Source organism: Drosophila ananassae, chromosome 3L (assembly GCF_017639315.1).
Source record: "Drosophila ananassae strain 14024-0371.13 chromosome 3L, ASM1763931v2, whole genome shotgun sequence".
In the NCBI taxonomy this organism is placed as follows: domain Eukaryota; kingdom Metazoa; phylum Arthropoda; class Insecta; order Diptera; family Drosophilidae; genus Drosophila; species Drosophila ananassae.
In genome coordinates this window covers 14,763,514-14,779,514 of record NC_057929.1, presented here as the reverse complement: position 1 = coordinate 14,779,514, position 16,001 = coordinate 14,763,514, and the positions used below count along the sequence as shown (strand labels likewise).

The window sequence follows — 16,001 nt, the reverse complement described above, 5'->3', positions numbered from 1 at the left end:
ACATGACACGCTCCCCCAAAATAACCGCAGTCACGACTCCAAAAATAGGCATAGAAACAGAGTTCTATATACCAAGTTGCAAATAGTGTTTTATTCCAATGCGTACCGCATACGATTATGAGTTACTACTAATCTATAATAATGGTTCTTGAGGTGTGTGGCTGACGCTCCAGCTCTCCTTCGTTGGGCATTTGCTATCTATTGTTTCGCAGTTTACGCTCCTTCCAAGTAATAAACTTGGAATTAGCAGTACGCAGTAGCTGATTCATGTGCTGGGTAAGCGAAGAGCGCAGAGGAGACAACTCATGCATAGCACGGTTCTGTAAAATCAGTACAAGATTAGAAATAATTCAAAAAGGCGCGTTATTTATTAGGACCCACTTCAAAGGGCACTAGTTTGGCCTGTTTAAATCGATGCAAGGTCTCGTGCATTCGCTGCAACTTAGCCTCCAGTTCGTCAGAGGTGGGTGGAAAGCAGCTCCAAAAGTGCTTCAATAATTCCGAAAGCGACAGATACAAATGGCGCAGCTCTCGCTGGAAGTCGTTAGGCACCAGCTCTATCAAAGAAAAGTGTTATGAGTGAGCCTAAAACGATTCTTCGAAAACTTACGACCCGCTGATTGCTCCTGGAAGCCGCGCATCATAGAACCACCGGGACTAAGTTCTCCAAGAGCATTTACAGCCGCCTTGGAACATATCACGCTCCTTTGCACGCTACGATTCAGCCAAGACTCCGAGTTACGCACCAGCTTGTACTGAACCTCCTCTAGGCTTTCGGATTCGTATAGGGGATCATAGATGCTGTTCTGGACGGGGCCGTTCAAATAGCGCTCCACCTTGGACAGCTCAAACTGTTTTGACTTGGCATTGTTATCCAGGGGCTTGCCATTCTCACCCAATTCAGTCACCGGATCTCCCAAATCCTCGTAATGTATCTTCTCAATCAGTCGTTGCTTTTTGATCTGTGGCTCATCTTTGTCTGCCTGATCCAAGGAACTATTAGAGGTCGAGGCACTGGCGGAGGCCTTTCCATTGACACCATTTGTATAAGCGGACTGGGAGACAGGTCCGTTGGCATTATTGGTGCCGTTGGTCATGGCAGAGGGTCCAGTATTCACATTGGCACATGTCTTGAGCACCATAATGGAATGCTGATTGAAACGCTTTATCATATTCTGGTGCACTATGTTGCCACTGTTCACCACGTTGCGATCCCCGGACACACTGCCGAATCCTTCCTCCAAAGGGACATCCTCGAACTTTTTGAGGTCCAAAAGCGGATCACCGGCTCCTTGTTGCACGGCAGCTTTTAAAGCCTGATCATCAATCTTGCCGCACTCTGTGAAAATATCCTTTGTTCCGGCAGTAAGACGATCGCGGTGGAAATAGTGTGACTGAAAGAATTTTGTCCAGAACTCGGACTCAGGCATCTTGGAGGGTACGTTTTCACTGTGCTTGCGCTTTACGGCGGGATAAGTCTTGAAAATGCAATGAATCACGTCGGAGGTAAGGTTGTACTTGAGTCCGTTGCAGCCGTCTGTTTGAGGCTTGATGTCGGCCAGAAAAGCGCCGGAAACACCTTTATTTTAAAGACCAATATTAAAAAAAATTTACTGTGACTATGATTTTTCTACTTACCAATTTCTTGGGTCTTTCCCATCTTTTTCATAGCATGATGCTTGGCATGCGTGGCCCAAAATTCGTCGCTAGTAAGTACCTTTGTTATCACAAGGTCCTTGTACATCTGCAGAAGATTGGGATTCTCCACGAGGATGCGGTTTTTATCCTCCAGATCCTTATCTACCTTCCTTTTGAAATTGGGCAACAATTGTTGCAACAATTCCTTAACTTTGTCCCTGTCGGCGAGCATGGCCGGCTGGCCCTGACGATTAACAAAGTGGAAGGTTGATGTGTTCCCATCGTGCAGCACAACCTGCAGCTGAACCTTGGGTTTTCCCTCTGGAGAGATCTTCTGGGCTGCAGAGTAACAAAATCAAAAATGATGAATTAACCTAATAACTGGGATGATTGCAAACAAACTTTTAATATCCGCATAGCGGTGGGAGACCGTCACGGTATCTCGGTGCTCGGCCATCCAGGCCAAACGCTCGTTCATCACATAGAGGGTTCCGTCCCCCTTTTTGTACCGCACTTCGCCCATCTGGAGCAGGACATCCTCGCTGCTGGTAGTCATATTGTCCTCGCTCTTCTACTCGTCCTCGCTGCTTCCTCACATCAGAGGCCTAGGAAGGTAAAATCGTCCTCGCAGTCGCCAGCAGGGGCCCGCCACCTGAAAGAACAATAAGGGCGATCGATGTACCATCTTTAGACGCTGCCAAACAAAGCGGCTCGGCAAAGAAACCATTGAATCCACGCCAATCTAACAAAATTGCACAAATTTTAACAGACCTCTGTGCAAGAATATGAAATCCAAAACGGAGTGACCGCACTATGAAAGTGTCAGAATATACTACAATCGATAAATTCCCAAAAATACCAAATGTTACAAATAATACCGTTAGCTTAGTGGCAACTCTGCTCTCATTTGAAATCTTTGCAACAAGTTAGAAAATATTCGAAAACCTTTTTTCCAATTTTCCTATTTATTTAGTTATCTCTAAATAGTAATAATTGTAAAATTACATAACTCTCTGACTAAGTTTACCAGGAATACCAAGAAAACATAAAAGTTTTAATTAAATTTCTTTTAATAAATAAATAAAAACTTTTTAAAATATACGTATTATTTAGGGATTTATTATTTTTTATTAATTATTTACATTTAATGTTTCGTTCGTTCCACGGTTCTTCCACGGTCAAGTAGCTCCCTAAAGGTCTTGATCTCGTGTCGTGGGATGCTTTCCCGGTACTTGGGTTGCAATAGTCCAAAGATGAAGTCCAGCTCAGTCTCCTCGTCATGTCGTCCTTCTGGCAATTTGGCCAAAAGAGCCCGCTGCTTGCAAATGAAGGAATCTATCACTTCGCCGTGTTCCTGCTTTGTCTCGAATATCTCCATGTAAAGCTGATACGACGGTTTAGTAGGTGAGAAATGGTCTCGCAGCAGCTGCATGGCATCTGCCCACGTTTTGGCATCGCGACGGACACCCTTCCACCACATCACAGCAATGTTGTTGAACAGCAGGGATAGACCCTTTAAGGCATCTTTGTCACTTATTCCTTCCACTTCCTTGTACGTTTCCACAGCATTGATAAACTCGTCCACGGCATCGTGATCCCGTTGGCCACTAAAGCGAACCGGACAGTTGCTGAAGCTGCCTTTCGACACCGGTTCCTCTTCTTTGATCGGGGCCAGGGCCTTGATGGTTTCTATGAGTATGCGAAACTGTTCATCGGACATCTGAGTCATTGTGTCAAGTGTTTATGTTTTGATTCTTGACAATAACAAACAAAAAGAGGAAGTCAATCCCCACAAACAATTGGCCGACGTTCCCAAGAAAAGGGGAGCCATACGAATGGCAAAAGTTTATGCCCGCTCAGCAGTTTCGTTGTGAAATCGAAAGTTTCTTCTCACTCTCTGGCGGAAACTTTTTCGAATTTCGAAAAATATTCATCGCTCTCACGCCGGTTTATGGGGAGAAGTGTTTAAGTGAGAATTTTTATTTGGATGGGGGTTTACCAATTCTATTATAAATATACATACATTAGACTTACATATTTATGTTTATATATTATTGAAACTATTAATCATTAAGTCCCAGAGAACTCCTATCATGTGTACTTGGATATACTACGAATTGGTACGAATTAAATCCTTTATTTATTTTAATAATTTAATCTAAAGAACATGCTAACCAATTCTTAAAACTTATAGAAAAAAATCTAGTTTTATGAGGTCATCACCAGATTAATAGTCTCGCATTAAATAAATAATTTATAAAATATTTCATGTGGGGTACAAAACAATCATTGAATTCCCTAATACTTTGCATGTTGACTCACACAGCTCTTGTTTTCATTAAATGACTCTGCCCTATGAATTTCGCGTGCTATTGTAATTGCAATAAAACTATCAAATAAAATTGAAACACCCCTAGAATTTTTCCAAGACCTTGAAATATATTTCCCTTTTAATGTAGGTGCAAGAATCGATAACAATCATATTCATTATCAGTGACGGTAAGTAATTATTGGTTTGTTGCCGGTTTACATTTATTTTTCGTGATATTAGATTGCAGGAGTGATTCACCCCAACGCGCTCTCTTTGGCGCCGGCTCTCCGATTATGGCTCCCATTTTGGAGAGCAGCTTTTTCGAAATTCGATTTCACAACGGCTGGGTATAAAAGTGGATCCCCATCTGGGGAGCAAACCAGTTCACGACAAAACGGCAGCATTCGCTACATTTGGCTTTGCCCGTTGAGCAACTCAGAAAGTATTGAAAACGTGTTACCACCGTCTACTTGATCCACGGCTCCAACCTCAAACACTCAGAGATGGCCCAAACCATTCAGATGACCAACGAACAGTTGCAGCAGCTGATCGAAGCAGTCCGTGTCAGCGCCGCCGGATCAGCCGCAGCTGCAGCCGCAGGAGGAGCTGAAAATCCCAATGCCAAGACAAAGGGCAACTTTTCCTCCTGCCAGCACAAATTTGGCGGAGCACGAGACTACGACGAGGTGGAAGAGTTCATTACGAACATTTCGATCTACAAGGAGCTGGAGAACATCACCGACGAGAACGCCCTCAAGGGGCTCTCGCTCCTTTTCTACGGACTTGCCTCTATCTGGTGGCAGGGCGTTCGCAAGGAGGCCAACACCTGGAATGATGCCATTGATCTCATCCGGGAGCACTTCTCGCCCACAAAGCCCGCCTACCAGGTCTACATGGAGTTCTTCCAGACGAAGCAAGAAGATCACGATCCCATCGATACCTTTGTGGTGCATAAGCGGGCCCTTCTGGCCCAGCTTCCCAACGGACGCCACGACGAGGAGACTGAGCTGGATCTGCTCTACGGTCTTCTTAACATTAAATACCGTAAGCACATTGCCCGCACCTCCGTTCAGACATTCAAGGATCTGCTGGAGCAGGGTAGGGTGATCGAGCACAATAACCAGGAGGATACGGATCTTGCCAATTCGAAGAACGTCAAAGGCAGTCGTCGCACCACCCGCTGTACATACTGCAACTTCCGGGGTCACACTTTCGAGAACTGCCGCAAGCGAACGCAGAACCGGCAGCAGGAGAACAATGACGAATAGACGACAACATCATCAAAAATCTGGAGGGGGAGCAACGAAAACCAAATTACATCATCGGTGGCTCTCTCTTCAAAAAAAAAACACTTGCCAGAACTTTTCGCCGCCACACCCGCCGTCAAAGCCAGCGAGAGCCCAACTGGAGGGAGAGGGAGCAATATGGGGAACCAAACCGACAGCAACATCTGAACCGGCAGCTACATCTGCCGCATACGTCAACGATTCCACAGAAATACTGCAAACTTGATCTCCACACACTCACTGGCGAATGGCGTGCCGGTAAGCAGCGGTCAGCGTCTGCCCACAAAATCAAATTCCACGCCGATTCCATCATAGCTTCCAGTGGAAACGGCTTCACCCAAAATCACTTTCACGCCGCCATGCGGCTTTTCTTGGCAAAGAACGCCAACTTTTGAATCCACAATTTGTTAAATTGAATTTTGAACCAACTTTTACTTGAACAAACATTGCGCCCGAGAACTGCTGCCCGGGCGACGGTTGAGGATCAAGGATTTCGTCCAAAAGTTTGGAGTATCTTGGCTGCGGAAGGTGAAATTTAAAGGTCCAATAGCCGAATTGTTTATCCAAGGCGAAAGCTTTGGGTAATCGTATTTAGCTTTGCCTGCAAATTTCATTGTCTGCCGCTAAGACTCCGAATGGATGTTTCTTGATCCCAATCGTTGCCCAAGGATAGCAGGTCTCAAAACCGCCGCCTCCACTTTGTGCCGTTCAGCGGAAGGTCAACGATTAAATGGCAACCGAATTTGATGATTTTTGCATTCTAACAAATGCCGAGATCATCCTGTTCCTTGCCGTAATGCTTTCGTTGAATTTTCCGTCTGATTCCGGTCCATTTTGAAGGCAGCAAAAAACCCCCCGTCCGGTGATCGCCCTCTTAGATCCTTTTTCACGTGACATTGACAGCCCCAAAGGGCTTGGACTTCCATTTTCATGTTTGGGGCCTCGGTCTCGAACTGTTTTTGGGTGTTCGGAACCCTTTGAAATGTCTCTGGTGCGAGTGGAGCTACAGGGGGCGTGAACCGGGCAAAAATTAAATTTCCTACGGAAATTTAAAAAACCAACCAACCAATTTTTGACTTTGTCAAAATTAATCGTTACACACGGCACTACGATGGCTCCTGAAACGCCATCCGTGCGGTTGGCACGTCAAATTGTCCCATTCGGGATCACGGGTGTTGGGCTCTACTCATTTTCACCCCTGCGATCCCGCGACAAGCTTGAGGCACGCCAAAAACCATCACAAACACAACAAAAACGGGCTGGGCGTCATCGAGGTCGAGCCTCTCCAGCCGACACCGATTCTCCCCGCCCCTTGCTTAAATCTGGCTTCTATGCAGAACAAATGGGCGCGAGTGTCACTAAATCATTCCATCCGAAGCTGTTTCGAAGAATAGTGGCCCTGGCCGGACTTGCGATGTGCGCCATCAACTGGAGCTTTGGCCACAAGCACCCCACAAGTTTGGCCCGCATACCTCACTGAAAAAAAATGTGGGGGCCTATGAGTGACCATTGAAGTCAGGATTGAGCCAGAAAATTGATAAAATTTATAAAAGAGACTGAAACCAAATAAACCATCAACAAAGAACCAAGAATTATGTTTTTCTTATTTTTTGGGCCAGGAAACTCTTAACAATATTAGGGCTTCTCAAAAAAAAATCAATGATGGCATATACGAATATCCTGTATATAAAGCCATCTCTTTCTTTTCGAATTCTTATCCGATCCTTGAGCGGAATACCTTAAAAGATTTGTGGGGCAATTCTTCGTCGTCCTGCATCAAAACCTCAGAACCAAATTTTCGATCGATATTTTTTCAATTTTCGTGGCGAACCCCTGTGAAATCCAGGATACTCATATATGGCTCCAAACCAAGCGGAATACTTTAAACGATTTGTGGGACAAGTCTTCGTCATCCTGTCATTCATATATGGTCCCAATCTAAGTCAATATAATTAACAATTCTTACACGATCCTTGATAGGAATACACGACGATTCCGTAACTATGCATCAAAACCTTAAAACCAAAAACCTTCGAAGTTTTCTTTGGACAAAAATGCGATTTAGCAGGCCTTGATAGACATTTTAAGACTAGTAGGAAGAGCCTAGTCTGAGTAGAAATATAAATAAAAATCATTTCAAAAATAGAGCGGTTATACTTCTCGGTAACTCTTCGGACAACGTTAACGAAAATATCGATAGCTAGCAGCGGAAGTAGAAGCGTTACCGGACTGCAGCTATTATTGTTTGTTTAAAATGCCTTTGATATTTCTGGTTTGTTACGAAAGAAATCTTTGCTAGCTTAAGTGAATTCAAAATTGTTAGGATTCTGAAAATTTTCTTAACAACAACGTATATTTATTAATTTTTTTAATACAACTGAAAAGTATTTATTAAGTTTCGACCAAAGCTCGTCAGTATTGCGTTAGGCCGTTATTTAAGAATTCCCGATCTGGCAGCACTGGCTGCAAATAATAATATTTCCTAATCAATACCTGAACTGATGCCCAAAATACACCGTTTGAGCGACAGACAATACATGGAGCTCGATGGCCTTTTTCAGGTAAGTAGAATGACCGTACTTCTGATACAATTTGGATGTTTACATCTTTGTTGCAACGGTTTTCTTTTCGCCCCGTCGCCACTCCACCCACTCGAAAAATTTTTGGCCCCAAAAAAAAAACAACACACCCACATACGCACGTAGACGATGGACATGCCCACCAGCCACGATTCGGAGACGGATCTGGAGTCTGACTCGGCATTGTCTCTATGCCGCCTGAACCGCTACAACGTCACCAACCTGTATGATGGGTCGGTTGGTGGGGGGGGAGCAGTGGCGATTCCGGGGACTGGTCGCCAGCGCTGCTACACAATGCCCCACGTGCCGCCGCCAGCGCCGCCCTCCACGCCCACTCTTTTGACGAGCTGCAGTAATGGTAGTAGCAACAGCAACGGAAACTGCAGTTCCTCCACCGTCTCCGTATCCATTTCGCCCACCTGCTCGGTCAGCGGCAATCCACATCCGTTGGAAAGTCCACTCAACCACTTCATTCACGTTAAAAGCGGCAGGACCTTGCGTCGAGAAACGCGCTGCGTAGATTCAGAGCTCTCCAAGCTCTTCAACGTAGTGTCCATCACAAACCGGCTGACGACGATCAAGAATCGCACCAACTCCGGCTCCAACTCCAATACCATTTCCTGCGCCGACCGTGGCATACTTAACGCATCGCGTACCATATCGAAGCTCAATGGGGCGACGGCTACCAAAATCTTCAAGATCCACCGCGACCCCAAAGAGTTTCTGCGTGAGACGGACGAGGACTCAGTATCAGCGCCGGAGTACGACGAGGAGGAGGAGGATACGCGTATTCGCTACTATCGGCGAACGCGCTACTCTCGCCATTTCAACTCTCGAATGGCGCGCAAATTTAACAGGAAGTTTGCCCGCTTCGAACACCATGAACGCATGGAGACCATCGTTGATAGCTTCGACTTCATGAGCGTCAATGATGCGGACACCTGAGAGGCGGATCTGGATACGAACCAAGATCATTTTAAGAATGGTGTAGCTTGGTAGATGGGTCGGCCAACCAATGTGATGAATGTGAATTTCAACTAATTATTTTTATTACTACAAACTACTATTATTACGATTATAATTACCGATATTTGAGCTGTTCTCTCCATACGTTTAGTTTCCTTCTATGCCGATTGCCGTGGCGTCCGAGAGTCGTCGCTAGCATTCTATCCCGTCCGATATGATTGGGCGTCGGTTCTCGGAAGCAGCGCAGGGCTTGCATTTAGTTTAGAGCTTAGTTTTACGTGTCTACGCCTCTGGGGCGGAGCAGGTGCAGCCGACCACCGACTGGTTGTTTGCTCCACAAACAGAACGATTCCAATAAATGCACAAATCGTGTTGTATTCGAGATGAGAGATTAACTGATTGTTTATTATTGTTTTCAATTATTCCGATACTCTACCATTGAGGGGAAAATATAAGTAACAAGTGCAACGGAAAAGTGCCGCTCACATACTGTTGTCTTTATTTATCTTACGCGTATATACAAGTTCCATGAACAATTGGTGCTTTGGAAGCCAAAACAATAACATAAATGTTAAAAAGCCTAAATCTATTTCGAGTAATCTCAGGTATTTAAACCCGTTCCGTAAAGAAGTTTGCCATAAGGTTCTGTTCTAGCTGCGCCGGATCCGTTACCGGCATTCTGCACACGCGATCATGACATATGTAGACCGTGGTCTTTCCATTCACCATTTTGAACTTCTTCTGCACCCTTTGGTTGCTTGCTTCGTCCGGATGCTGTGGATCTACGTGCAGGATGATCATGCCCGGTATATAAAATTTACGGCAGATCTCAACGAAACGCTCAGTGTCTTCAGAGTCGGGTCCAACCACAGCTACCAGGTCTAAGCCGTTCTCGTGAAGCAGCAATGCCGAAAGCATTTCAGGAAGGGCATGTCCGAAGGGACTGACATCGGCAAAGAAATTCAGAAGCTTTCCCGCACGCTGCAGATACGCATCTTCGTCATAATAGTGGGACAGTAGAGTGAGATTTCTGGCGGATACGCTGTTACCACAGGGTTCGGCCCCATCATGATCTATTAAAAGATGAAACCGTAAGATTGCACCGTAAGATGCCTATATTCATATACATACCGTCCTTTAGCCGCACAATCACATTCGGCGAGTCTCGTTGAGAAAAGAAATAAGCTCCGTTTCGCTCGTCCCAGAAGAGTTTGTCCTGAGTTTCTTGCAGCTCCTTAGCCCAATTTAATGCGCTAAGGTCCAGCGATGCCTTATAATAATCTAGTAAGCCTTTAATAAGAAAGGAGTAATCATCCAAAAATCCTTCGATTTCGGATCTGCAAAATAAAAGTTGATATGTAACAGATTCAAAACTACAACGTTGAGTCGTACTCATTCTTCTCTAGCCTTGGATCTCCAACAGCAACTCCATAGCAGGATCGAAGAAGTAGCTTTCGCTCCGAGTCATACATTTCCTTGCGCAGAAATTCCAAAAGTTCTTTAGCCGTTTGCATATATTCCTGCCTCTTGGCGGTTCCACAATTTGCCAGCTTGGACAGACCAGACAGGACGAGGCCATTCCAGGCGCAGATGATCTTCGTGTCCAGATGCGGGCGGGGTCTCTGATCCCGCAACACATGCAGAATATCATTAGCTGTATCCAGCAGCTTCTCCAGCGGTTCTGCCTCCAAGTTAAAATTTGAGCATGTCGCCTCATCGGAACCCTTCACGATGAGAATGTTCTTACCAGTCAGGTGACCATGTGGATCACTATAGGTGGGCACATTGCCTTGCGGTTTTAGACCGTAATGAAAGGAATAAATTTCGAATGCCCGTTCGGGTGATACCCCCTCGAAACGCTCTGCTTGATTCTTGAAAGCGGATTGAATCTCCTCCCAGGTCCAGGCGTAGAAAGCTCCCTCCACTTTAACTGTATCCTTGTGCGTTGGCAACGAGTCTGCATCCTCACCAGCATAGAAACCGCCCAGCGGATGTCGTAGATCCTTAACCAAATACTTATAGATTTTATCCGCATAGCCCAAGAAGGTTTCACTTCTAGTTAGCTTGTAGGCATTTGCATAGGCAGCCATTAACTGACCTTGGTCGTACAGCATCTTCTCGAAGTGCACATTATGCCAGTCGCGTGTGGTGGCATATCGGGCAAAGCCCCCAAATATATGGTCATTTATACCGCCCCTGCCGATGTGGTCCAACGACTGCAGCACCATATCCAGGACGTCTACATCCTTGGTGACAAGATATCCGTGAAACAAAAAGTTAAGGCGTGGAACCTCCGGAAATTTCGGTTCCGAGCCGAATCCTCCGTGGGTCTGATCGAAGCGCTGCTTGTGTACTGTAATGGCTTCAGATAGTTTGGCTTCGGCACTTCCTGGCTCAAAAGCTGCCTCTGGCACCGCCTCTGCATCCTGATTTCTTTTTAAAGCGTCGACCAGTGTTGATCCTGCTTCGATTAATGATTCCTTATCTGTTTGCCACTTCTTAGCTATGTTTTGGAGCACAGTAGTAAATGAAGGCATTCCGTAGCGTGTTTTCGGCGGAAAATAGGTGCCAGCCACCAGAGGGGCTAGGTCCGGAGTCAACCACACGCTCATTGGCCATCCACCGCTTCCCTTGCTCATCAGCAGAAATTGCATGTAAACCTTGTCGATGTCCGGACGCTCTTCTCGGTCTACTTTGATGTTCACAAAGTGTTCGTTCATGATGGCAGCTGTTTCGGGACTCTCGAAAGATTCATGCTCCATAACATGGCACCAGTGGCAAGTGGAGTACCCGACTGACAGGAAGATTAGCTTGTTCTCGCGGCGCGCCTTTTCGAAGGCCTCATCGGACCAAGGGTACCTGCACAGATTTCTTGTCAGTCAATAAATTGGAAAAATAAACTAATAAATCCACTACTCACCAATCTACCGGATTGTAGGCATGCTGAAGAAGGTAGGGAGACTTAGAGGAAACCAATCGATTTCCTTGCTTGGGAGCTTGCGCGTTGACTTCGCCTCCAGTGGCCATGTCCCTGAAATCGTGCCTGTGGGGTTAACTTTTATCTATAAGATACGTAACATATGTTGGCGACTAAACTTACTTGCTTAGACTACGGGAAAGTAACGTGGGCGCTAGCAACTTCCGTTCCACAGCTTTTGACGGATTTCCCTGAGTTGTCTGGGCCGTTTTCAGAGTGCGTCGTATCCAGGGAAGGAGAGCTCTGGCCCTAAACATATCAGACCGATGAATTTTTCAGCGCGTTTATCTGGTATTCTGTGGGGCAATACCAATGTAAATAAATCTGCAACGTGTGCAAGTGTCGCGACCTGGGTCACCTATTGTTTTTGTCTTAATATTGTTTTGCATATCGTTATTAACAGCACCAGGGCTGCAGGCAAATATTGTCACATTTACAAGCACTGCTACAACCCCTTGTCGTTTTCCAACACTAACCAAGGTGTTGCCAACTCGAAGTTATTTTAAGCTTTTATTTGTAACCGCCTTTGTTTTTTAAATTAAAAAGGCCAAATTATCTGATTTCTTTATTTTGCTAAAAAACCATATCCATTCTCGGAACCATATCCTTTCTTTATCATATCTTGATAAAAAATCATGAATAAATTTAAAATTATCCCCTTATTTAAAAAGCCTCTAACCCCCATTGACGTAATTTTAGCCTTTTTCTAAACTTTTATAGTTTTTATTAATGCATATAGTTTATCTTTGTTTTGATAATTATATAGAAAGTGCTTACACCTATGCGGCCGATACATAAAATAATTATCCTACTAGCTAATTGAAAATCACAAATCAACATAAAATATTTATACATTATAGTGTGGGTGTGGTAATTAAGCACATCGTTTTAAACTAATACACATTGCGGACTGAACTGGCCGATCCCACGCGATCAATTTGATCCCCTTGATCCTCGCGATCCTCTCGAGTGGCTCTCAACTTGAAGTTGACAGCTGGGAGGGGAGGAATCACACATCCAGTTGAATCGGCCGCATCTGAAGTCGGCTTGGCCACCAATCCTTTATGGGCCAAGTTAACAATCGCTTTGGACTAGCGCGTCACTGAGGGCGCCCAGCTGCTCCTCGCTGCTCTTGATCCTCTCGGCCAGATCGCGTGCATCGGCAATCAGTTTGGCCTTCATGTTGATGAAGTAATCGTAGTCGGCGCACAAATCGGCGCTGAGGTGTTTTCCAAGCAGACCGGCAATGCTGCTTCCACGTCGGTCGATGTCTGATTTGAGGCGCTGCGCCTCCTCCAGCTGCTCGTACAGACGATCCCGCTTGGCTTCCAGTGCGCCCTGGGAATTAGTTTTCTATTAGTTATAGGTTCAATTGGTTCATAGTTGTAAACTCACCTTTTCCTGCTGGCGCCCTTCTAGATTGCTCTCGGTTTGGGCCAAACGCTCGGAAAGGGACAGCAGCAGACTGGTGATGTGACCAACGTCGTCGACGTAGGTGCGGAACTTGGACGCCTCGCTGGGTCGCACCCTTTCGGCCAACTTGGCAAACAGGTCCTGGCCCAGTCTATCATTGGCCGAGGACTCCTCGCCTATGGTCGCCTGTTCCCGTTTCAGGGATCCAATTTTTTGGTTCAGCTGTTGGATCAACTCATCCTAGAAAATAAAAATGAAGTTAGAGGATTCATTTAGAAATGAGCTTTTGAGAATACTCACCAGCTTTTGCTTGATTATGTTTGCTCCCTCGCCGCCATTCTCCCCGAGCTGCAGCTCCACACTGACCACCTTAATCTCAGACGTTGTCGTTATGGATTTCATCCGCATCAAGGTCGAGGTGCCCACGTCCCGCTTCGCCAGTCGCAGCGGCACATCCGGATTGTACAGATTGCTCACGTATTGCGAGATGGGCTTACAGCTCTTTGGTGTGAGGATGTCCACAAGCTTATCACCCGCCGCCAGGAGCTTCACCAGCTCTCGGCTCATGTGCTCGTAGTCCAGTTCGATGGGTTGCCGTTGTCGGGGCTGTAGCGTTGTCCGGGTTTGTTGCTCTTCGCGTGCCGCTTCCAGATCGGTGTCCCGGTCCTCCAGCTCGTCCGTTTGGCAGGCCATGTCCATTGTGCTCGGCTTGGGGTTCACTATGAGGACCAGTTCGCTGCGCTGCATCAATTGCAGCGACTCGATTTCTGGTTCCGGGGATTCAGGGGATTCCTCTTCGAAAGTGGGCGGCATGGGCGGACTGGTGGGTGGCAGTGGAGCTTCGGCTGTCGGGCTGGTTATTCTGTAGGCTCCTGCTCCTACTCCTCCTCCTCCTCCTAGCAAGGGAGGGCTAGTAATATGAGTCGACATCAGCTGGGATTGCAGTTGGGTGATCTTCTCGATATTCTCCCTCAAAGATTCTTGTCGGTTCATGGGTGGCTTGGACGGTGGTGCTGGGGGTGCTCCTGTCAAAGTGGTGCTGATCACTTCGGCCCGGAAAATGTGCGGATTGATGGTGCACTCCAGCGAGCTGTTGCTAAGACTGCAGTCCGAGTGCGAGGAGGCCGGCGAGAGGCGTGGCGGTGTGGGCGAAGCGGTGGGAGTGGGTGTGGCCGGCAGCGGCAGTAGCACCTCCTCCAGCGTCGTCTCCAGCTCGTGGGCGACTTGCTTGAGATCCACGTGGGACTGGGACATTGGCGGAGTGTTCACCATATTCGTTTGCTTAACATCGTACGACTGAGATCTCGTGTATTGTTGGGGATTCTGGACCGACTTTGCACCCGGCATTCCATAGCCCTGGCCCAGGACAGGCGTAGAGTAGCGCTGCCCACCGCCGTAGTAGGGGGGCGTGGCACTGGTGGGCGAGTTGCCGGACAGATTGTTGTTGGAGCCATAGCGCAGGGTCACATTGGCATCGCCATTCGGCGATCCTGGCTGCACCTTCGGCTGCTGTTGCAATTTGACGCCCAGCGGCAGGACATCCGGCAGATTGCTGGGCAGTTTTCCGGTTACTCCATAGCTGGGTTTCGTGTGCGCCACCAGATCCTCATTAGAGGTCAGGGTGAGCTTGTAAATGCCATGATCGGGATCAGTATTGTTCAGTTTTTCGAGACTCTGGCGCGGCAAATACGAGGCCTTGGAATTCGATCTGAAAAAAAAAAAAATAATAATTAGTTAATGGGACTAAAAATAGTGTCTAATTAGCTAAAAATCTTCTGCAGCCATACTTTGGTTGTGCCATTTCTTAAACCAATATTTTGACAGGTGTTGGCCTGGCTAGTTGGATTCACAGAAAATGCCAACTGATTTCGAGCCACACATTCTTGATTCAGGTTTCACTTTTTTCTGATGATTTTCTAGTTTTTTTTATTTTTTTTAACAAGTTGCGATATTCTATGATTATAATTTCCCCGATTGTCTGACAAAGAAATCTTTATTTTAGTTCCACAGATTTTTCGCCCAAGAACATCGTGGATGTTGGGGTGTGGATAGGGTTGGGTCATGAATTAAAATAAAGAAACTACTGGGTAGGGCCTGTTTTCTAGCCAAAAATGTCAGCCTAGGGTCATCCGTGGGGGTCATCAGAGGCAGTAGCTGCCACGACTTGGCGAAAAAGAGTGCTACTGCGGCGGAAAGACAACGGGCGACACGTCTCATTAATGCAAATGCCCGGCCATAATCTGGACAGATGCTAATTGAATCCTCGGCGGGCTGGGCCCCAGCCAGTGAACTCCCGATGCAATCTGTATATTTCAGCCTTTTTTATCCAAGCACCCACATAATGCAATATGATGGCGAAAGCGTCGAGAGACGATCGTTGAAAAATTATTCTGTGCACGACCCGCGGAGACGACAGTTTTGTGTTAAGTTAAGCTGATTTCCAAGACCCAGCTCACAGAAAGGCGGAATAAAAACGAAAGTGAAATGTTTACAGTGCAATTATAAAGAGTTTTATGTTTCAGCCTGGTTGTCAGCCAAAAAAAAAAACCCTAAAGCTGGAGCCAGAGCCAGAGAGCTCCATTTTAGTGTGCAAAGCGTATGACGGCAACGTCCGCTTCCCTCCTGACAACTTTCAAAAGTGCTAAACTAATTTGTTATGTTTTTGTGTGCATATCCATCTTCACTTTTTTGTTTTTCGGTTTTAGGGTTTTTTGTATTTTAATATAAAAGCTTTTTTGGCGGATTCAGTTCGGCTTGGCCACCCCCAGTTCACGATGTTGCCAAAATCTTTATTGTTTCTGCATTACATATACGAGTATGCTTTTAAAAAT

General features: G+C 46.2%; 6 protein-coding genes across 13 annotated transcripts in view; 2 read left to right on the top strand and 4 right to left on the bottom strand.

Moving 5' to 3' along the window:
• Nucleotides 1-69: 69 nt before the first annotated feature.
• LOC6496337 (general transcription factor IIH subunit 1) lies at nt 70-2,490 on the bottom strand. The gene is made up of 6 exons (XM_001960685.4): nt 2,410-2,490; nt 2,041-2,290; nt 1,639-1,977; nt 611-1,579; nt 382-557; nt 70-320 (listed from the first exon to the last, which is right to left on the bottom strand). Exons 2-6 carry the CDS (start codon nt 2,192-2,194, stop codon nt 195-197), a joined length of 1,764 nt encoding a protein of 587 aa, XP_001960721.1. The 5' UTR covers nt 2,195-2,290; nt 2,410-2,490; the 3' UTR covers nt 70-194.
• Nucleotides 2,491-2,737: 247 nt separating this feature from the next.
• LOC26513677 (activity-regulated cytoskeleton associated protein 2) lies at nt 2,738-3,504 on the bottom strand. Its single transcript, XM_014908440.3, has one exon. It carries the CDS (start codon nt 3,365-3,367, stop codon nt 2,783-2,785), a length of 585 nt encoding a protein of 194 aa, XP_014763926.1. The 5' UTR covers nt 3,368-3,504; the 3' UTR covers nt 2,738-2,782.
• A 496-nt stretch (nt 3,505-4,000) lies between these two features.
• On the top strand, nt 4,001-6,827 carry LOC26514569 (activity-regulated cytoskeleton associated protein 1). Its single transcript, XM_014908542.2, has 2 exons — nt 4,001-4,137; nt 4,190-6,827. Exon 2 carries the CDS (start codon nt 4,453-4,455, stop codon nt 5,215-5,217), a length of 765 nt encoding a protein of 254 aa, XP_014764028.1. The 5' UTR covers nt 4,001-4,137; nt 4,190-4,452; the 3' UTR covers nt 5,218-6,827.
• A 494-nt stretch (nt 6,828-7,321) lies between these two features.
• On the top strand, nt 7,322-9,169 carry LOC6494220. The gene is made up of 2 exons (XM_001960684.4): nt 7,322-7,796; nt 7,941-9,169. The coding sequence occupies exons 1-2, from the start codon at nt 7,737-7,739 to the stop codon at nt 8,757-8,759; spliced, it is 879 nt and encodes a 292-aa protein (XP_001960720.1). The 5' UTR covers nt 7,322-7,736; the 3' UTR covers nt 8,760-9,169.
• Nucleotides 9,170-9,256: 87 nt separating this feature from the next.
• Nucleotides 9,257-12,193, bottom strand: LOC6496335 (spermatogenesis-associated protein 20). 3 transcript variants are annotated; one of them, XM_014908288.3, is made up of 6 exons: nt 12,116-12,193; nt 11,881-12,053; nt 11,701-11,823; nt 10,173-11,639; nt 9,912-10,117; nt 9,257-9,853 (listed from the first exon to the last, which is right to left on the bottom strand). In XM_014908288.3, exons 2-6 carry the CDS (start codon nt 12,012-12,014, stop codon nt 9,390-9,392), a joined length of 2,394 nt encoding a protein of 797 aa, XP_014763774.1. In that variant the 5' UTR covers nt 12,015-12,053; nt 12,116-12,193; the 3' UTR covers nt 9,257-9,389. The 3 variants fall into 3 exon arrangements, with proteins under 3 accessions (XP_014763774.1, XP_014763773.1, XP_001960719.1); XM_014908287.3 differs by having other exon boundaries at nt 11,701-11,811; nt 11,881-12,186; XM_001960683.4 differs by having other exon boundaries at nt 11,881-12,185.
• A 271-nt stretch (nt 12,194-12,464) lies between these two features.
• LOC6496333 (protein Shroom) overlaps nt 12,465-16,001 on the bottom strand; it is a 42,210-nt gene continuing 38,673 nt past the window's right edge. For 5 of the 6 annotated variants that reach the window (XM_032450213.2, XM_001960681.4, XM_044715356.1 and 2 more), the window contains 3 exons: nt 13,471-14,878; nt 13,153-13,410; nt 12,465-13,095 (listed from right to left, as the gene is read on the bottom strand). In XM_032450213.2, the coding sequence (XP_032306104.1) occupies nt 12,832-13,095; nt 13,153-13,410; nt 13,471-14,878 (1,930 nt within the window). In that variant the 3' untranslated portion in view covers nt 12,465-12,831. Of the gene's footprint in view, nt 13,096-13,152; nt 13,411-13,470; nt 14,879-14,957; nt 15,113-16,001 lie in introns of those variants that run through there. The other variant, XM_014908286.3, reaches the window with a different exon arrangement.

Bases quoted from the DNA above. Each gene is read 5' to 3' on its own strand.
- LOC6496337 (XM_001960685.4), bottom strand. From the start codon at position 2,194: ATGACTACCAGCAGCGAGGATGTCCTGCTCCAGATGGGCGAAGTGCGG. The intron at 1,978-2,040 runs GTTTGTTTGCAA...GTTACTCTGCAG, and splicing joins CCGCTATGCGGATATTAAAA to CCCAGAAGATCTCTCCAGAG. The intron at 1,580-1,638 runs GTAAGTAGAAAA...TTTAAAATAAAG, and splicing joins GGGAAAGACCCAAGAAATTG to GTGTTTCCGGCGCTTTTCTG.
- LOC6494220 (XM_001960684.4), top strand. From the start codon at position 7,737: ATGCCCAAAATACACCGTTTGAGCGACAGACAATACATGGAGCTCGAT. The intron at 7,797-7,940 runs GTAAGTAGAATG...ATACGCACGTAG, and splicing joins AGCTCGATGGCCTTTTTCAG to ACGATGGACATGCCCACCAG.
- LOC26513677 (XM_014908440.3), bottom strand. From the start codon at position 3,367: ATGACTCAGATGTCCGATGAACAGTTTCGCATACTCATAGAAACCATC.
- LOC6496335 (XM_014908288.3), bottom strand. From the start codon at position 12,014: ATGTTTAGGGCCAGAGCTCTCCTTCCCTGGATACGACGCACTCTGAAA. The intron at 11,640-11,700 runs GTGAGTAGTGGA...AAATCTGTGCAG, and splicing joins GCCTACAATCCGGTAGATTG to GTACCCTTGGTCCGATGAGG. The intron at 10,118-10,172 runs GTACGACTCAAC...TTTATTTTGCAG, and splicing joins CCAAGGCTAGAGAAGAATGA to ATCCGAAATCGAAGGATTTT.
- LOC26514569 (XM_014908542.2), top strand. From the start codon at position 4,453: ATGGCCCAAACCATTCAGATGACCAACGAACAGTTGCAGCAGCTGATC.